Source organism: Canis lupus, chromosome 14, assembly GCF_003254725.2.
Source record: "Canis lupus dingo isolate Sandy chromosome 14, ASM325472v2, whole genome shotgun sequence".
Taxonomy (NCBI): domain Eukaryota; kingdom Metazoa; phylum Chordata; class Mammalia; order Carnivora; family Canidae; genus Canis; species Canis lupus.
The window spans coordinates 18,735,375-18,754,434 of record NC_064256.1 but is presented as its reverse complement, the minus strand read 5'-3'; the positions used below and the strand labels follow the sequence as shown (position 1 = coordinate 18,754,434).

The 19,060-nt window shown below is 34.6% G+C and overlaps 1 protein-coding gene and 1 long non-coding RNA gene across 4 annotated transcripts in view; one reads left to right on the top strand and one right to left on the bottom strand.

Annotated features, from left to right (window-relative positions):
• The window catches only part of LOC112674919 (uncharacterized), a 79,134-nt gene extending 67,071 nt beyond the window's left edge, over positions 1-12,063 (bottom strand). For 2 of the 3 annotated variants that reach the window (XR_003145659.2, XR_004804701.1), the window contains exons 1-4: positions 11,930-12,048; positions 10,387-10,481; positions 9,198-9,527; positions 4,089-4,147 (exon numbers count right to left, since the gene is read on the bottom strand). This is a non-coding gene — a long non-coding RNA (uncharacterized LOC112674919). Of the gene's footprint in view, positions 1-4,088; positions 4,148-9,197; positions 9,528-10,386; positions 10,482-11,929 lie in introns of all 3 variants that reach the window. The other variant, XR_007401998.1, reaches the window with a different exon arrangement.
• CALCR (calcitonin receptor) overlaps positions 9,620-19,060 on the top strand; it is a 60,037-nt gene continuing 50,596 nt past the window's right edge. Inside the window, exons 1-3 of the mRNA XM_035698542.2 lie at positions 9,620-9,700; positions 16,338-16,494; positions 18,567-18,677. Of these exons, the coding sequence (XP_035554435.1) occupies positions 9,650-9,700; positions 16,338-16,494; positions 18,567-18,677 (319 nt within the window). The 5' untranslated portion in view covers positions 9,620-9,649. The remainder of the gene's footprint in view (positions 9,701-16,337; positions 16,495-18,566; positions 18,678-19,060) is intronic.

The following is a 19,060-nucleotide window of genomic DNA, read 5'->3' as shown; positions in this document are numbered from 1 at the left end:
TACCCCAGTATTCACCTTAGTGGCCAACTCTGCCATTAGGACAATTCCCCAGAGAGCAACTTTTACATTGAAGCACTTGTGAATAATTGCTTCAATAAAGTTAGAAAAAAGAATATAAATAATTTACATATGTCTTTGAGCAGTAATCATTCCAAAGTATGATTATTAGTTTACATGTATGATTTAGATAAAAGTCAATATAGTCAATACTGTTGATCTAGGAAGATAACATTTGTCTACTGGTTTTGTTTTGTTGTGGGATAGAGGGGTAGAGGGAGAGGGAGAGAGGAAATCAGGCTTGACCCCAACGTGGACCCCAATGTGGCACTCAATCTCACAACCCTGATTTCATGACCTGAGCCAAAATTAAGAGTTGGATGCCTGACTGAGCCACCCAGGCATCCTGTGTAATGATTTTAAAATGAGTAGCCATAAATCTCTTAATGCCTTTTAGATTTGGTTCTTGTTGAAGATTTTTGGTGGTAATAATGAATTGCTAATGAAAACTAAGAAGCCTTATTGGCCCATAACCATTCAACAAGGAATGTTCATCAAGAGACTCTAAAGGGAAATATATTGGGGTGCCTGAGTGGCTCAGTTGGTTAAGCATCTGCCTTTGACTGAGGTCATGATACTAGTATCCAGGAAGGAGCCCATTTTGTGATTGAGCCCCACATAGGTTCCCAGCTCAGTGGGTAGCCTGCTTCTCAATCTCCCACTGAAGTTCCTCCTGCTTTGCTATTCTCTCTATATATATCAAAAAAATAAAGTCTTTAAAAAAATAAAGGGAAATATATTGTCATTATTTCAAATTAATTATTAAAAATGTATGACAAATTAGAATTCTATAAAAATATAAAGTAAAATATCTATTAACCGAGAGAAAGAATGAAATATGCTTAAAATACTGAACAAATTGTCAATTTCAAATTAAAATACTGAACTTCAAATTGTCAATTTAAGAGACAAAAATATCAAACTTCTATGTATTTTCCAAAGCAAAATTTCACATACTTTTTAAAAGAAAAATTATCAACAACTTATTTTCAATTACCAAATATTGATTTTAAATGTACATATTCTAGTCAGTGTGAAATATGGAAAGAGCATGGTTTTGAAGAACTGTTTTCAAATTTTGTCTCTGCCCCTCATTGAGAGAACTTCAAGTAAAGTCACTTAATATGTGCAAACCTTTATTTCCTTATGCATAAAGTGAGGATAATGTTTATTTGCATTTGATATGAAGATAATGTAATAAATATAATTACTCAGTTCATTTTAGTTTCCTTTCTTCCTTTCTACCTGTTCTTTCTTTAAAAAAAAAAAAAAAAGTCCATTTTGGGCAGCCCAGGGGGCTCAGCAGTTTAGTGCTGCCTTCAGCCCAGGGTATGATCCTGGAGTCCCGGGATCGGGTCCCACATCCGGCTCCCTGCATGGAGCCTGCTTCTCCCTCTGCCTGTGTCTCTGCCTCTCTCTCTCTCTCTCTCTCTCTCTCTCTCTGTGTCTCTCATGAATAAATAAATAAAATCTTTTTTAAAAAGTCCATTTTAATACATGTTTTAATTTGGCTAAAAACTACTATACTATATATTTTGAGACACAATCAGCCATGATAATAATAGGTTTTCTTGATAAACATTAGGTTCCATCTGTATCTTTCCAAAGAACATCAAAACTTTCCTGAGCCTAAAGCCTTAAGTTCAAAGGTGTTGCAGTTGAGAACAGAGGCTAAGGGAAGAACTCTGTTACCCGTCACCTTCCTACTAGCAGTTAGTTCAGGTCCCAGGAAGACCTGCCCTTGAGCTACTGTGCCCAATAACAACAGCAGAGCAGTGAATTTATATTAGTCAACTTACATTAGAGAAGCAAGTTGCCAGTCAAGGTTCCTTGAGAGAAGTCACAGGTCGTATTAGAGTAAACTCTTGGTCAACTCAGTTATTCCAATTCACTTCATTGGCATTACATGAATTCTAGCACTTACTTCTCCAGTGCTTCCTTTAGCTACTATCCTGAACACAAACTACCAGAGGGAGGCAGGGGAAGTATAAAGAGCTGTCATAGGGATCTCTGCAGTAGCTCAGCGGTTTGAAGCCTGCCTTCCACCCAGGGTGTGATCCTGGAGACCCAGGATCGAGTCCCACATCAGGCTCCCTGCATGGAGCCTGCTTTTCCCTCTGCCTGTGTCTCTGCCTCTCTCTCTCTCTCTCTCTGTGCCTCTCATGAATAAATAAATAAAACCTTAAAAAAAAGAGCTGCCATAGAAATTCAGTCAGAGATTGGGAAAATATGAATAGGGATTACTTATGGATAGAGATGATCTAGATGCCTCCCAGACATGTTCTGAATTCACTGAACTTGGCTTCATGCTTCTCAGTTATTATCCCATCTACAACGCCAAGCCAAATCACATGCATTAAGATTACTTCTTTGGTATTCCTAATTAAATGTATGATTGGCTAAGTTTTATTTTATGGACCATAACTTCTTTACATATATAATTTTTAAAAAGTGAATTGACAAAGTGAGTCACATGAAAGTTTTCTTTTAAAAAAGAAAATAGCTTTCATTAATAAAGCACATTACCATGTTGGCTTCACCTGAAATATTAAATTGCTACATTGAAATTGACTTTGACACCATCATTTTAGACAAGTTCCTTAAATCATCATCTTGAATATTGACTAATAGGGTCATGGTGGGAAACAATTGCTATGATGAAGACCATTTGCATCATCATGGCCAACATTGAGGGTTCCAGCTTGCCTAGCCATCTCTGATGTCATTAATCCCACTTAATCCCTATTTTTCAAGGGAATTCAGCTAATTTTACAGAAACTTTTGAACTGCTTACACAGCCATGCAAAATGGATAATTTTCAAGGTACTCAAATTTCAAGGAAATGGACCCTTAAATAATTTAATAGGAAGAAAAGGAAAGCTTTGTAATGGTTAAAATTATATCTGATATAGTGCCTTTCTCTATTAGTAAATATATGCTACTGGAATTGGAAAAAACAGGAGCAAGCTTGTCCCTTGTAAGGTTTTCAGTGAAATATCTTTGTGTAGAATCCCAGAAATGGTGAAGGGATTGGGAAACCTGTATAAATAAAGGGGGCACCTAAGAGTAGCTCCCACTCAGGCATTCTCTGTACAACATAATGGCTCATAAGTGCAAAAAGTGCATCTGACTCAGTAAATATTTGATGAGTGAATTTATAAGTACAATAATAGCTCTTTGCCTCATTCCATTCCACCTTCATTTCTGCAGAGACACAAACATACAGAGATACATGCACAGTGAACACCAAGGTTATGGGAAAGAGGAGGAAAGTAGAGAACTCCAAGGCTGGCTTACAGAAGCTGGTGAGCACTGGTACAATAGAGCTTGTGGTTAATAGCCAGCAATTGTCCTGATGGGTGGATATGGAAGTAGCAGCCACTGTTAAGGATTTTGAATAACACCCCAGGATATTCCTTTATTTAATCCACTTTATTTAGGCCTAAGCATCTTCTACCCTAAGATATCCTTGAAATCAGAATCAATTGGAAATTCCTAAAGGTGACTAAGAGGAACCAAACTGGGCAAGAGGATGAACTTGGTTGTGGTTTATGTCTTTCCCAACTAAACTAGACCATACAGGCTTTACTAGCAGAAGGTTGAAGTCAGCTAGAAAAAAACTTTTGATATGAGGCATCATAGTAGTTTACAGTGCCCACTCATTTGGGAATATGATAGGCATTTAACTAGAGCTCTTCCACTAACCTTTTAACCAATTTGAGGGATGTAGTTTCAGTAGGTTTTCATTAACTCATCTGTACAATGAGAGGTTTGGGAAATTTGAATTCTAGAATCTCTTCCAGTTCCATCGTTCAGTGAAACCAGGCATATCTTTTTCTGAAAGAAGTAGTTTGTCAGAGGTATATGACGACACAATAATGTGCATATAAGAACTAAATCATAAACCCACAATTTCGAATTCCTGTTGATATTTATAGAATGGTTTGATGTGTGTAGGACAGTGAATTCTACATAAATATTTTAAAGTTTGACTTAAAAGAGCTTATAATTTGAATCAACCAGTACAGTACCTCTCAGGAAGTCTCCTGGGTAAGAGAGAAGGAAACTTTTCACATATCAGTTAATGAACCTTCAAAACAAAGCACAAACATATTTTTTTTATTGGCTGTATTCCTTATGCTGTAATAGCACCAACATACTTAAATCATCTATTCATCAGGGTTGCAGTAATCTAGACAAGTCCTGTCATTTTTATTCCAGTATAATAAAGAAATGCTAATAAATCTGCAACATTTGCCTGTAACTGTAGTCTTTTCTGCTAATAAAGAGAGAGCAACACACCTTTCATTCACTGAAATCAGTGGAAGTCAACTATTAGCCAAGCTTCCTTGTTCATTACTTGGGCGCTAATTGCATGTTTTTACTGGTAAAGTAATTGATAACAAGAGCTAACTTAGAATTTAGTTAAAGGATCCATTGCTGCAGTATCCTAACATAAATATATTTTTTTTCCAAAAAAGAACACATTGGTATTCCAACATTTCTCAGACCTTGTCCTGGTGAACTGCTCTTTCCCTTTTTCTTTTTCTTCTTTTTCTTTCCCTTTTTCATTATTAAATGAGTCATCACAAGGATTATATTTTGGACAACACAATGTGGAAAATGCTATCTTTATTTTCTACTGGGGTGTCAAAAAGACCCAATATTTATCTAATTGCTATGCTTTCTCTTTCTCCAAAATATATTTTTATATGTTATTACAATTCAACTCACAGCCAATGTTGGAGTGATAAGAACCCTAAATTAGAATCCGTCTAATTTATAGATAATGAAATTGATGTCCAGAAAGGTGCAGTAACATGCTTAAAAGTCCATAATGAGTTAGAGGTTATTTTAGGGTTAGAATATGGATTCCTTATTCCTTAGCCCAAGATTTTTTTTTCCTTTACACTGCACTGACACCTCTTCCCATATTTACCATAGCTGATCTCAACAGAGACCATGAGCTTATAAAAGTTACTAGCTTATACAGAAGCAGTGAACATGTTAATTAAAATCATGTGCATTTTAAGTTCTCCGCATGGGCAACACTGCTGACAACTTGAATTTCATTTTTACAAAGCTGAGTATATTCCTTTCATGTCAGATGGCAGTATATATGTAATGACCAGGAATATAAACTTCAGAACCAGCACAATTAGAGTTTCTTCAATATATTCAATGATTCCCACATCCTCATCTTTGCCCATGCTGACCCTTTAGACTGGAATATTTTTCTTCCAACCTCTCATATTGAAGCTGAACTTTATTTTGAGATGATATTAAGGCACACATAATAAGTGCATGACGTGTTTTTAATTAAATTGATTTGAATCAAACAGTTCCTATTTCTCTATCATGGCTCTATTGGAGATCCAGTACTAGAAAGTATTGATGAGGTCACAATACCTTTTCCTCAAATTGGTCTTAATTAACCAAATACTATTTAATTATTCATTAATAATATCCATTTGAGTAATCTCACACTTTCGAACTGCATGTGATCCTGAACCATTTCTCCAAGATTTCCCACTGATTGATGTTGCCTAGCCAACTGCTTAAAGGCAAGCTATTTTTTTCATTCAATAAATGTTTATTGAACACTTACTATGTCGGGCCATTGACAAGAGTCAAAGAAAAAGTCATTTTTTTAAATCTGACATCATTTTTATTCTGCTTCCCTTCTCATCTAGGTTCTTTTACATGATGTGCCAACCTGTTTACCAAATAAACAGCTCCCCATTGCAGAGACACCAGTTTTTACTAACTAAACTTGGACCTTGGAATTAGATGAACATTTTAAACTCATAATGAGAAGCAAAAAGCCATTCTGCTTTGCTCAATACGTCAACATAAATTGGGTTTACGATGGCATTATGTCTTGACAAATGAGTTCCTATAGTAATGAAGAACAACTTTCTAATAGATCATATAATCAAGGAGTTATCCAAACATCCAAGGTATTGCTGAGGCAACAACCCAGCATACCCTGTGGTTTCACAAAATTTATTTACCTGTTCACTTGGACTATGTCTACAGAAACTTATTAGATAGATCTGTTTCCAAAAGAAATGTCAAATTTCAAATTTGAAACAGATTCTAGCCCGTAGGTGACAAAAGGCTATAACTATTTTGAGATAAGCAGTGCCTGTCTCTTCTCTTTGCTACTCTTTGTGCATACCCTCATCCTACTTATGTTCTCATAGCCAGGGATTTAGGGGAGGTTCTTAACAAATATTGCTCCAAAGGAGCAATTGCCTCTGAGATGCCTTTTATAGCTTTGGGCTTTGTACCAACGCTAGGGAATATTTAAGACCTCAGAAATTCCACTTTTGCTCCATGGAGGAGAAAAAAGAAATTTTTAAGTAAAAGGGCAGCTCTTTCTCATGACTTGCAAACTTAATAGACTATGGTGGGTTAGAAATTGCCATTGAGCCAAAAGAGCATTTTCCAAAGTATATTCTGTAGATGGGTTAATAAATGTTATTGCAAAAAAGATTTTTTTTTATCATAGTCAAACAGGTTTGGAGAATGAAGACAAAGTCAAACTAGTGATTTTGGTACGGGAAAATTAAATACTTTAAAGTGCTAATGTCTATAGTAGATCTCTCAGAAGAATATAGGAAATGCTTAATTTCCTAAACATTTTTGGCCATGGAAACTTTATTTTATGCTGCTTCTCATGGGATTACTGCTATTCTATGGAATACACTTTTGGAAATGCTGATCTATGAGAATAGACACATTATTTTCAGACATTGACATTTCATATTCTTTCCACAAAAAATAAATAAAAACAATATAACTTTACATGTCAAGGAAGTTTGTTCTCATTCAATGAAGATTATTCTATTCAATCATCATCACTGAATTAGTGATTTAGACTCTGTGTATTAATAAAAGTGGTTTCCACTGACCTACTCATCCTCTGCGACAAAAGAATACAATTTCTAAGAGAAAAGATTAGTGATGAGTGCTCATTTGTAGATTCAAAAAATGCAGATTCTGTTGTCCCACCCAGTAATTGAACCACTGTCCAAGATTATTTCATTTACATATTCTAAATCAGGCTCCATAATCAAGTTTTTGGATTCCACATTCATCTGGTTTATATATGGGGCTCCATAAGAGTTTTTGTTTTTAGAAAAAGGTGACTAAAAGACATCTTGGAAACCACTGCCCTAACTAGACTGCTGGACAGATCCAGAGGGCTTGTTATGCTTCCCGTTGGAAGTGTGTTCTTCTCCTACTCAAGGAGGAATGGCTAAGGAGTCTTTATAGACAAGAAACTGGCATAGAGGTGAAACTCCTTGACGAAAACAAAAGAAATAATAAAAGTAAAAGCAGAAATTAGAGTCTCTTAACTCTACAACTATGACCCTTGGGAAAAGAATAATGCTTACTGCCTTACCAAATTCTGACCCTACGTCATCCCTTAAACTAAGCAACCAACATTTACTGAGCACTGTGTTCCAGATTTCTTTCTGGTTCTTGGGTTACAAAACTGAATAAAGTCCTTCTGCACCCAACCTACTGGAAATTCCATGTTAGTCTTTCCATCAAGTTTTTTCCTTGATTCCATCCTGCAGTCTATCCATTCGTTAATCATCCATTCAACTAAGCTATAGGTTAGCTCATTTTGGGTTTCCACATTCATTGTTCTTTTTAACTTTCTTCATTCTTTTTTTTTTCTCCTTCCTTGGAAGAATCTTAGTGAAGATGAATTACTTCTTCACCACTCTGATTCTACTCTTCTTTGCCATGAAGAAGGCATTCTTTTTCTTCCTTAAATTCATAAAGCCCTTTCTTCATAATTCTACTTATATGATCTTTCTCTCCTCTTCACAGATCACCACAAAATACTTCTCTCAAAGAGAGGCAAAGAACTATTTAATCCTGGAGAATTACAGCTGAAATTTTCTGACCGGAGTCAAGTTTGGTACAGCCCAGATCTGCTTTAAAGTTGTACATGAGAAATTTATTATAGTTCAAAATCATGCAAGAGTATGTAAAATTATACACCTCTCAATTATTGGGAAAAGGAAAGGACTTTGTTTCTCGACTAAACTCCTCTGTCATTTCCAAATTTTCAATCTCAGATCCATGTTCATACTATTTTCATTCACCATAGTTGTTCGTGGTAAAATCATAAAAGTAGTGTGTGAGGCTTTGAAACCACGGGGCTCCCCTTTCCTACAGCAAAATGACTGCAGTCTCACTCAGTTGTAGGGGAACAATTCTCCCACAGCCTCTGACGCTTCTCATGGTGATGATACCATGAGCCAAAACCTAGCAACTTATACTTTATAAAATATCAAATGACATCAAATATATGACATAGAACAAGCCAATTAATTGCCTAATCACCCCATATTCACCTTCATAGAGAAGCTGACTTCTCACTGTGCTTAGCCCTCGCATTTGGAATTAATGAGTAGGACTTTCATCTAAAGAAGAGATCGGGCTTTTTATTCTGGCACCTGTAACATTCCCCACATTTTGCTTCTCTTAGAGGCTAAATCATAGGACTACCATAAGCAGCCGACTTTTAGAAATTCAATGTATATCTATAATTTCCTTCTAAAAAAAGCAAGATCTAATTAAGGAAAGCTGTGTTAATTTCATGAGTACACATAACACATTTCAAAAGTCCTACCTTTTACCCCAGAAATAAGGCTCATCCAATACTCACATAGTAATATTGTCAGTTAAGGGAAAAGACAAATTAAAAGCTCCTTCTCTTTCCCCTACTTTCCTTCCTGAATTCCTTCCTTATCCATCCTTATACCCATGCTAGCAATCTGGGAGAAAACTTTAGTTTCTCCTTCTTTATTTTCTCTTCTCTTACTGATATGTAAATGGAGTATAGCTTACTCTTCTGGGAGCAAGTATATTAGGCAAACTGTTAGATACTAACTTAAGCCTAGCATAAAAAACTGTTATTTGTAATACAGCAGCATGTTTCTAACTATTCTATGCTTTTGAGTAGGAATGGTGAGCTGTTAGGTGACATACTTAATCCCTGCTATTGAAGCAATTTATTCTTAGTAGCAACTTGAAGTTTGTAGAAAATTTTGTAGGAAAGAAAAATACTCAAGGCTCTAAAAAGACTACTTAAATCAAAGTTGGCCTTAAATTACCTAGAGGGCATGACTAATGATCCTCTACAAATCATAGACTGTATTTGTTCATGTCCAATGAACCAATGAAGTGATTTCTTTTTGGATGTTTCCATTGAAATTTTCAGCAGTTCTACTGGTAACACGTGTTAACTGAAGTCCACATTGATTGCTCTTGATGTCTCTGAATCCCTTATTTTTGTCCTGATATGTAAAGATGGCTGTGGGATTTCTTAATAGGAGGACTTTAGACAACAAACAGACACCAGTCATTCGTGGCTGAAAGGAAGGTCAATGGAACGTGTAACTGCATTTGCATCACCAATATATTGAAGATCGTCTCCAAAACAACTAGAAAGAACAAGAAAAACAAATTGACTATAGTTAATATTAAAGCTCTATTTATTAATTTAAATATCTTTGTTACTTGTATATTTTTCTAGGACTTAGAAGATCATCCTCAAAAACCAAAAATGAAGTTCACACTCACACGCCGGTGCTTGGTACTCTTCATCTTTCTAAATGTAAGTAAAACATCATTTAAGCTAATCAAGAATGCTGAAAATAGAGTGTATGAATGAATGGGCATTTGCAAGGGTAGACATCTTGTCAAAACCAAGTTCCACAAGCCAAGACTAAGTTCCTCAAAACTATCATTTTCTTTGTGTTTTAAGAGATCCCTGCTCTGAACTTTCACAACTTAGATTACTATTATGATTCACTGAGAAATGTGAGCTTTGTTTACAAAAATTTAGCATTAACTTGAGAGAGATCTCCACATTATCTTAGAAATTAACATGGAAAGTCAATAATGTTCTTGGGTAAAATGTTTTTCACGTTAGACATGGATTTGAAACAATTTCAAAATTATGAGTCTTCATAGACCAATGTCACTCCATAACTCTTTCTCTAACCTTTTAAATCATGTCCAATTTATGTAATTTTTATACCATTTTATTCCTAAAAGGTTAGCAAGTAGCCAGAACTGCAGTTATCTTAGAAAATACTCTCAAGGCCTATTTACTTGTGTTGATTTTGCTAACCCACCATCACATCAACTTCCACAGCACATGAAAGAGAGATGGGTAAATTTTATATAAACAAATTAGGAGTTGTCTTGATCCTTATCCTTTCTAGCACATTAGAAGAACATTGGCCAGTGAATTATAGCTGGCAATAAAAATCAGTCAGTACCTGATATTATACTCACCCAAATAAAACTTGTCCAGGGTTCCAGGATTTACATTATTAATTCATGTGTTGTCTGAGGCTTACAGTTTTGCATATTCTGTTTCTCTTAACATACTTCAGGGGAAAATATTAGAAATATTTCACAAATGTTCATCTAATTTTTAAGGGAATTTTTATTTTGTAATCTTATACATCAAATAAATGGCTTACGGTATGATTGTTAAAGTAGCCTTTTTGTATCCATTGGATATTGAGTAGAGTCTATTTTATTATGCAAGATTGTCATTATTTTAAACTTTAGATAAAATACAGTATAATTTGCTTTAAGTATAATTTAAGTATAATTACTTTTAAGTAATCTAGTATAAATGCAGGTAACTTCATGTCATTGGAAATATAATAAAAACAAATAAATAATTACACTGTAAATACAGTAAAAAAACAAGAATATTGTAGGAACTACTAGCATATTTTAATTTTGTCTATAAATGCCTAAGGTTTATATGAAATTCTATAGTTGCAGAAATGGTGGTATATTCCATTCATAATTTATACTGTTCTTTTTAGAGCTTAAATTAAATCCTATGCAATCAATTATATGGAAATATTTCTAGATAATTTTATTTCATAAACCATGTAATTATATTAGACATTGATAGAAGAAAAACTGAAGTAGCTTACTAGATATAGATAATACATTTTGGGTACTGCCATCTTTTTTATCATAAAGACTACAGCTCATTTTTGGTGTATTAAAATTAAAGTAGACCACTTCTATTCAAAACTTTTACCTAACATACCTTAAAATTCAGAGATTAAAAGAATTTCATATATGAGCCATGGACAGAAATGTTTTATGGTTTGTGGGCACATCTTTGCTAGCAAATGTACTGCACAGGACACTTGAGTGGCTCTGTGCTCTCTTTGCTGTGACAAACAGGAATTACTTCTCTATCTTTTATTTGGATCATATATTTGATTTGAAGAGTTTTCCCATAAAAAATTTTTGAAATGTCAGTTTGCTTCTACAACATTCATTGTGTTCCACATTGATACTCCTCCCAGAAAAGTAATTTTTTAAAAAAGTGGCATTGATTTTAATTACCATAAAATATTACCTCTTCAATATTATTACTGTGAAAAACACTACCAGTATATTCGTTGAATTTTACCAACCTGATTTCCAAATGCTCTTTAAAATATCAGTTTGCCACCCCATTCCATGAGCCCCAATCTACATTAAGGAAAATCACCCACTCACTTCCCAGTCTACATTAAGCAAAATCACCCACTCACTTCCTCTCCCTTATCTGCAGTAATGCAGTAGGCTTAGAACAGTGCTTGACACATAGTGAGCACTCAAAAAAATGTAGTGATGATGATGATTATAACAATAATGATGAAGACATAGAAAAACTAGATTCTTCTGAGAAGCATTTTGTTGTTGCTGTTAATTAAACTGTATTCCCTAATTTGCTTAGAATTTATCATTATGCAATAGCTTTGTTATTTATATAACGCTTAAGTAGAAATTACCTAGGATACCAACCATCTGATCCTACCTGAAAGAACCAGAGTTAACACTTTACAAAGTTCTGTTTTATCCTTCGTTATTTTGAAAGGTATAAGTAACTGAAAACTACAAATAACAAATAATTCCAACATCTACACTGTCATTATTAAGGATGGTGACATCAAAATCCTATTGGTTATGTCAATTTGTGAGTTCTAGAATCATGTTCCTGTTAGAATAGTTCTTTCTGTGGTAATCATTAGGAATTTTTCCCTTCAGCACTGCAGCATGAGTTCCCACGTTCATTAGGTTTGAACCACTGCAGAGATGGACCATTTCTTAAAGTTTTACATAGAACAGTCCTGTAATTGTTTTGTCTCTGTGCTTCTAGAAATCACCTGTAACACAAAAGTAGCCTGGTTGTCTTACATAAAAGTAAGAATTGCTTGAGTATATGGCCATTCAAACCAGATTTGGACTTCATGATTAGTGTGTACGAAACCTAGAATGTAAGCCCCATGAGGGCAGGGACCTTGCCAGTCTTGTTCACTGATAACTCTCCAGTACATAGAACAGTACCTGGCATGTGGGAAGCAAAGTATTTATTAACCAAGAGAACCACTGGTGTTTCAGCTGAGTACTTCAGGTATTGGTGGCAGCTTGGTGGCCGTATGTGTGGCGCCATTTACTTGAACCTTTAGGAGTGACATCACATATACGGCGGCTAAACTGCTACATAGGACAACAATTAAGAGCTTGTTTTTTGTTTTGCTTTGGAAAAATCATGTAAGGTGGCTTGTATGCAAATTTTGAACACCAGTCTTTATCCACAAAAACAATGTGCCCTTAATATCTCATCTCTATACTCATGTGAGCATAAAATATTTATTTATGCCCCCAAATATTTATATATATAAATATAATACTTATGATAAGTAAAATATCTTTAAGTCTTTCACATTGTTTGGTAGTCTTATCTAATCACTACTGCTTCTATTTTGCCTAATATTGCTGAGAACTATATACTACCTCACTAGCCATTTTTATTGGTACAAAATCATCAACAAAAAGTTTATATGTCCAGTGAACTTCATAAAATTTGTATATGTATTATTTTAAGCAGTAGTAACTCCATTATTGGAAATATATATTATATATATGTATATATAAAAGAGTTATCTATCTATATCTACTTGATAGACAGCATGCCTCAATGTGTCTGTTATTTTCAGAAGAAATCCACTGAAACATTCAGTTACCACTGGAAAAATTCCATCGTCAATGCTCACACACGAACCAGATGAGGAGCGGACTCAGATTACTATGGCTCATCTACGACAGACAGAAGTTCTAATTTCTCATTCCTTCAGTGTTGAAACAATCTCTATTGAACCAGGCTCCAAACCAAGTTCACTGGAGTTTGTTTCAATATTGCAAGAATGATAAGATTGATCCTACTATCGTCTACATGAACTACACCTGCTCTTTCAGATGGTCATATCTATACTGTTATTGATGTTAAAACTGCATTAAAGCAAATAATACTGTAATTGAAAATACAAGCACAGGGTTTTTCTCTTGATATCCTTGCACATAATGCCTCCCCATGGCTTCCATGAATTTCCATCTAGCACAGGAACATTTCTTAGCTGGTTGCCCAGTCCATGTAAAGATAGAATTCAGAATGTTACTTCTGGAAGGAATGCCAAACTTAAACAAAATAGTCCCTAATGTCTCAAATATCTAATATAAGTGACAGAAAGTAAGTATATATGACATCACATTCCATCTTCTCATTTGATTTGAATATGAGAAAATGAACCAGAAATAAATGATATATCAAGTGATAATTCTCATGTCAATTAAAGATTCTAAGAATAGAGCTACAAAGAATCTAAAATAGGTGCATAAGGTTAACCTATAATTAATATCTCTTATTGGGAGGCCACAATGATCTACTAAATACCATGGTTATGTGATCTTCAGTGAGATTATTAAAACACACACAGATGCATGCATTCATACAAATTTAGACTAATACAATCCAAAATAAAGCCTTAAAATGAAATCTCTTCAAAATATATACTTTTTACTCCCAAACCACATTCCAATTCCTGAAGGAGTATCTGAGCAGTTGATGATTGACGGTTCTTTACCTTTAACAAAATTTCTGGTGTCAGAAAATATTTTATAATGTTGGTCTTTCTTGCTAGTCTGTAAGCTCCATGAGGGCAGGATCTATGCTTGTTTTATTCAGCACTGTATTCTCAGCATCTAGCATAATGCTTGGCTTATCAGGTTTAATGAATACTTGCTGATTTATTGGTCTTAAAGCCAGTAAAATAGAGTCATATGACAACAGAATGATGTTCAAATACATTGGTAAAGGATTTGTACATTTTAAATAATTTCTGTCTGTACATTAATTTCTCTTTTCTCTGTCATACATTCAAGAGGCATTAGGATTGGAAATAATCCTAATATTTAAAAAGTAGCATCAGCTGTATTCAGAGTAAGTGTCCATCTAGAGCTATAACAGTAATAAGTACTCACCCTCTTCTGTTGCAAGCAATTTCTACTTAGATGGCTTGCTGGCACCTTTAGATAAAGTACAAAAGAGAACTTACCTTCTTCCCATAGTAAGGTTTTCCTTTCCCAAGTTCTCCTTTCTCGGAGCACTCCCATTTTTTCCTATTATATAGGTTAAAATATCAGAGCTATTTGACTATTACTGTTCTCCATTCCTTATATTCAAATGTATGTTTTTATTATTTGAACAAGTGCTGAGGGTTGTGCTCCCCTGTTCCCTCATGCAGTGGTCTAGTCCATGCCTTCTGCTTCCTGGCTCCCTCCGCAGCTCTGATCTATGGACATCTCATGCCCACCACATGAATTTTACTAGCACTCTCCTTTCCCAATCTTCTCTGATCAAAAACCTGCATGACATCTTTATTTTATTGTCATGTTTTAATAATATTAGCTAACATGTACTGAGCCTTTCATTGCACCATGCACTTAGTGTTCATCTTTTCAGGGCTCTGTATTATCTGATTTTCCTTGACTCCATTTCTTACTAACCCCCAAAGATGCTCTCCTCCAAGAAGGATGGTTTCCATACAGTGTCTTACACATGCCATTTCCCACCTCTGGGACTTAGATGCATTCCTTTCCCCCTATCCAAAAAGTCTTCCCTTTCCTCTGCCTGTGCAGCCACTCAAAGTCCAATTCAAATTCAAATTCAAAGTCCCGACCATTCTTATTCCATGCCCTCTGTCTGTTCTGAGTTTTTGTTGTATTATTCATTGTACAGTTTAGCATTTAGCCCCATGCTATCTTATAGGACAGGATGCCACGTCTACACAACATACACTGATAAACACTGCAGTTCTGCTATGAGTAGCCTGATGTATACAAGTCAACTTAATAAAAGTGAGTTTGTTTTAGAGACTGTAAGAAATAGAGGAAAGTACATTGCACTATTTTTGCCACCAATACATTTGGGGAAACTTCAATCTTAGAATAATTTAGACAGGATAAGGCCAAATAAAAATGTGTTTAACAGGTGTGTTAGAGCAAGGAGTATTCTTAACTTCAGAAGAAGAATAGTCAGTGCAGACTGAAGCTTTCAGTCTTCTTCAAAAAATCCTCTATGCAGAACATGGATATAGAAAATAACAGATTCAAGCACCACCAAAAACATCATGGCCATGAAAGAAATTGAAATCTACATAAATACAATTTAGGATGCTGTGTTAGACGGTGATCATGACCAATGCAGCCTGTACCAAAAATGCAGAAATGCTAAGAGAAATATTTAAGATTTACATTGATTTTCAGCAGTGAAATAAATTACCCTGCATAGGTCATATACTGATGAAACCAATTTAAAGATATTAAGGCCAATTATCCAACACAGATTATCTCAGAAGAACAGATTTTTTTGTTTTATGGAATAGCAAGTGAATTTTTGGCAGTGTACATAATCTAAGCACAAATTTTTAAAAAGCTGAAATAATTCAATATAAAAGCTTATTTATTGCACGAATATATCTATTTTTAATAGCATGACTCATGGTTATTAGAAGTTCCAAAGAAGGCAAAATTGATTTAATATTAGTGTTTTTTGGAAATCAGGTTATTTGTTTTGTTTACTTCTAAACTTTACAGTGATAATAAAATTAAAACAGTCTTATATGATAAAGAGGTGCATGAGTTTGGGTGGGTTCTATACATTTTCAGTAGTGAATAGAACGAATGCAAATATGAAATTTGCAGGTAGAAGTTGTAGATGAAGTATAAATATACTTTTTAGTTATGAAGAAAAATATCCTACATGGAGACCATCAATAATTGTTGCTCATGAAGGAAAATGTTTTCAAACTTTTTCATTGTTTCATTTTTTTCTATTACACCCATTCCTGCTCTCTATAAGTAACTGATTTTTCTTTTTAATACAGCACCCAACCCCAGTTCTTCCTGCTACTTCAAATGACACCTATCCTCCCAATATGGAGTCCGAGCCATTTCTGTATGTCCTAGGACGAAAGAAAATGTCAGATGCACAGTACAAATGCTATGACCGCATGCAGCAGTTACCCCCATACCAAGGAGAAGGTAAAAAGAAGGATGTATGCAAACATGATTTCAAACATCATTAAAGCCTTATTTTCTTCTGTGGATAAATATGTGTTGGCTAATTTTAATATGCCAGCAGTTTTAACAGTGGTTTTCAAGCTATGGTATGTTTGTGTATTTCATGCTAGAGACATGTCTACTTTCTTTACCCAAGTTCACCCAACTGGTTTTGGGCTAACAACTGAACTTCTTGACAAAATTATTACAATAACTCAGTATTCATGCCTGGCAAGTAGGAACAATACAGGATTAAGTGATGGAGGAATTGGAAAATGACAGGAAGGGAAGTGGAAAATGGTGGGCAGAGAATTAGCCCCAGGTGAATCCTGTCAAAACTATGTCTTGGTTGGGTTAATTAGGCAGTATCTTCCCTTAACTGTCAATTGGTTGGCAACTCCTGCTATTCCTTCCTCTTTTCTACCCACATTTCCCAGAGGAATTAGAAAAAGCTCTCTCCTAGGCAGAGGCATTGTTTACCTATCACCTTCTCTAGAATACTCTATGTGACTGTTCAAATGTTTTCAGGGCCAAGCACATTCTATTAGCTATAGAAGGCTATGTGATGGCCAGACATTACTACTTCCATTTCAGTTCTCTGCCCTGTCCCCTAAAGCATTTGAAAAGTCCCAACGAGATCTTCGACACCGTTGTATATTCTAAGATAACACTGCTTCTAATTATATTCTATTTCTACAAATTGTTTGCCTTCAAATAGTTAAAGTTTTAATTTCTAATTCCTATTTTTACCATTTTCCTTTATTTTGTTTTTTGTTTTGTTTTGTTTTTTACCATTTTCCTTTAAACAAAACTCAAGACCATTAAAAGACAGATACATGTTATTCTTCTGTCTATGGTAGTTTCAGTGTTTTTTAAGAACCTGAAAAGTCATTAGATGCAACTCTTCCCAAAGACAAACCATTCCTCTGAAGTAAATGAAACAACAGAAACACAAAATTTATTTTCAGAGGCCAGGTGAGAGCAGCCTCCTTCACTTCAGTATTAATCATTTTGGAAGCTTGAATTTTTGTACTATGATCATTATTTTAAGATTTTTTTTTCTTTTCTTTTTTTTCTCTCTTTTCTTTTCTTTCTTTCTTTCTTTCTTTCTTTCTTTCGACTGACTTCAAAGACTGAGTCTTATTCTTTTGAATAGCTTTATAGAGGCAGATCTTCATGTTTTAAGGTAGATTAAATTTTGAAAGCAGTGAGAAACCACTGGAGCCAATGTTGATAAATACAAAAACTGCTCAAACTGAGCATTATTTTAGCCACTGACAAAGTGTGATTCTAAAATAATAAGACTAGTTATATAAGTGATCTATTAACTATCTACAAATGCATCTCCAATAGGAATTTTGAACAATTAAACTTTAAACCCTTGGATTAAGAATAGAACTATCCAAGGGATGGTGGCTCAGTCAGTTAAGGATCTGACTCCTGATTTCGGCTCAGGGTCCTGGGATTGAGACCCATGTCATCAGACTCCTCGCTCAGCAGGGAATCTGCTTGAGATTTTTCTTTCTCCCTTACCCTCTGCCTCTTCCCTGCCTTGTGCATGCATGTGGACTCTCTGTCTCTCTCTCTCAAATAAATAAATAAATCTTAAAAAAAAAAAAAAGAATAGAACTATCCAAGGCAACCCCTCTTAAGGTTAATGGTTAGTAGCATCTATCTGTTCCATAGCCATATAGTTTTTTCAAGGTAAGCCTCTTATCCAGGGGTGATATTGCATATACTTTCACAAGATTTCTTTGCAGCATTTCTGGTGATACATTAAAGGAAAGATTTGGTGGAAAGATTCCATACAGATGACATGTATGTCTTTTGAAAAGCAAATGGAAAAAACCCTATAAAAATGTAAATTTGATTAAGAGTTAGTAAAGTTAATTATCTTTATTTTGTTGCTCTTGTTCTTTTTAATATTTTCAAGTGCACGTAGAGAGCTCCAGAATAACTATTAAATAGTTAGATCCTATTGAACACTGTTAAATCCTGCTGATAATTCTGCAACTTTTTCAAACTTTAATATTAATTTCTTCCTGAATAATCAGGTCCATATTGCAACCGCACCTGGGATGGATGGCTGTGCTGGGATGATACACCAGCTGGAGTATTATCCCATCAGTACTGCCCAGATTATTTTCCAGACTTTGATCCATCAGGTAAAATGTTTATTTTTATTTCATATTTTGCTATGAAGATTTTTGAAGCTTTTAGAATTTTCAGGGTTCTGAAGAGAAAATCAGATATAAAAGATACCTATCTAATCATACTCTACATGTTTCAGCACTTTCTGAAGCATTTCCTTACTTGAAATATTACCCAGGTATAGAAATATTTCAAGTTCTCCTTATTTTTTAGGTTACATTACTGGTCAGTTGTGCACGTTGGTCTTAAATTCCAAATAAAAGTTAAAGTTTTACACATTTTAAATATTAATATTAAATTTTAATAAAATTAAAATTTTTTTTAACTCTGTGAAGTTTTACTTAAATGTGGTTGTTTTTCAGTTTTCAATTGTCTCCTATTTGGTGACTTATGCAAA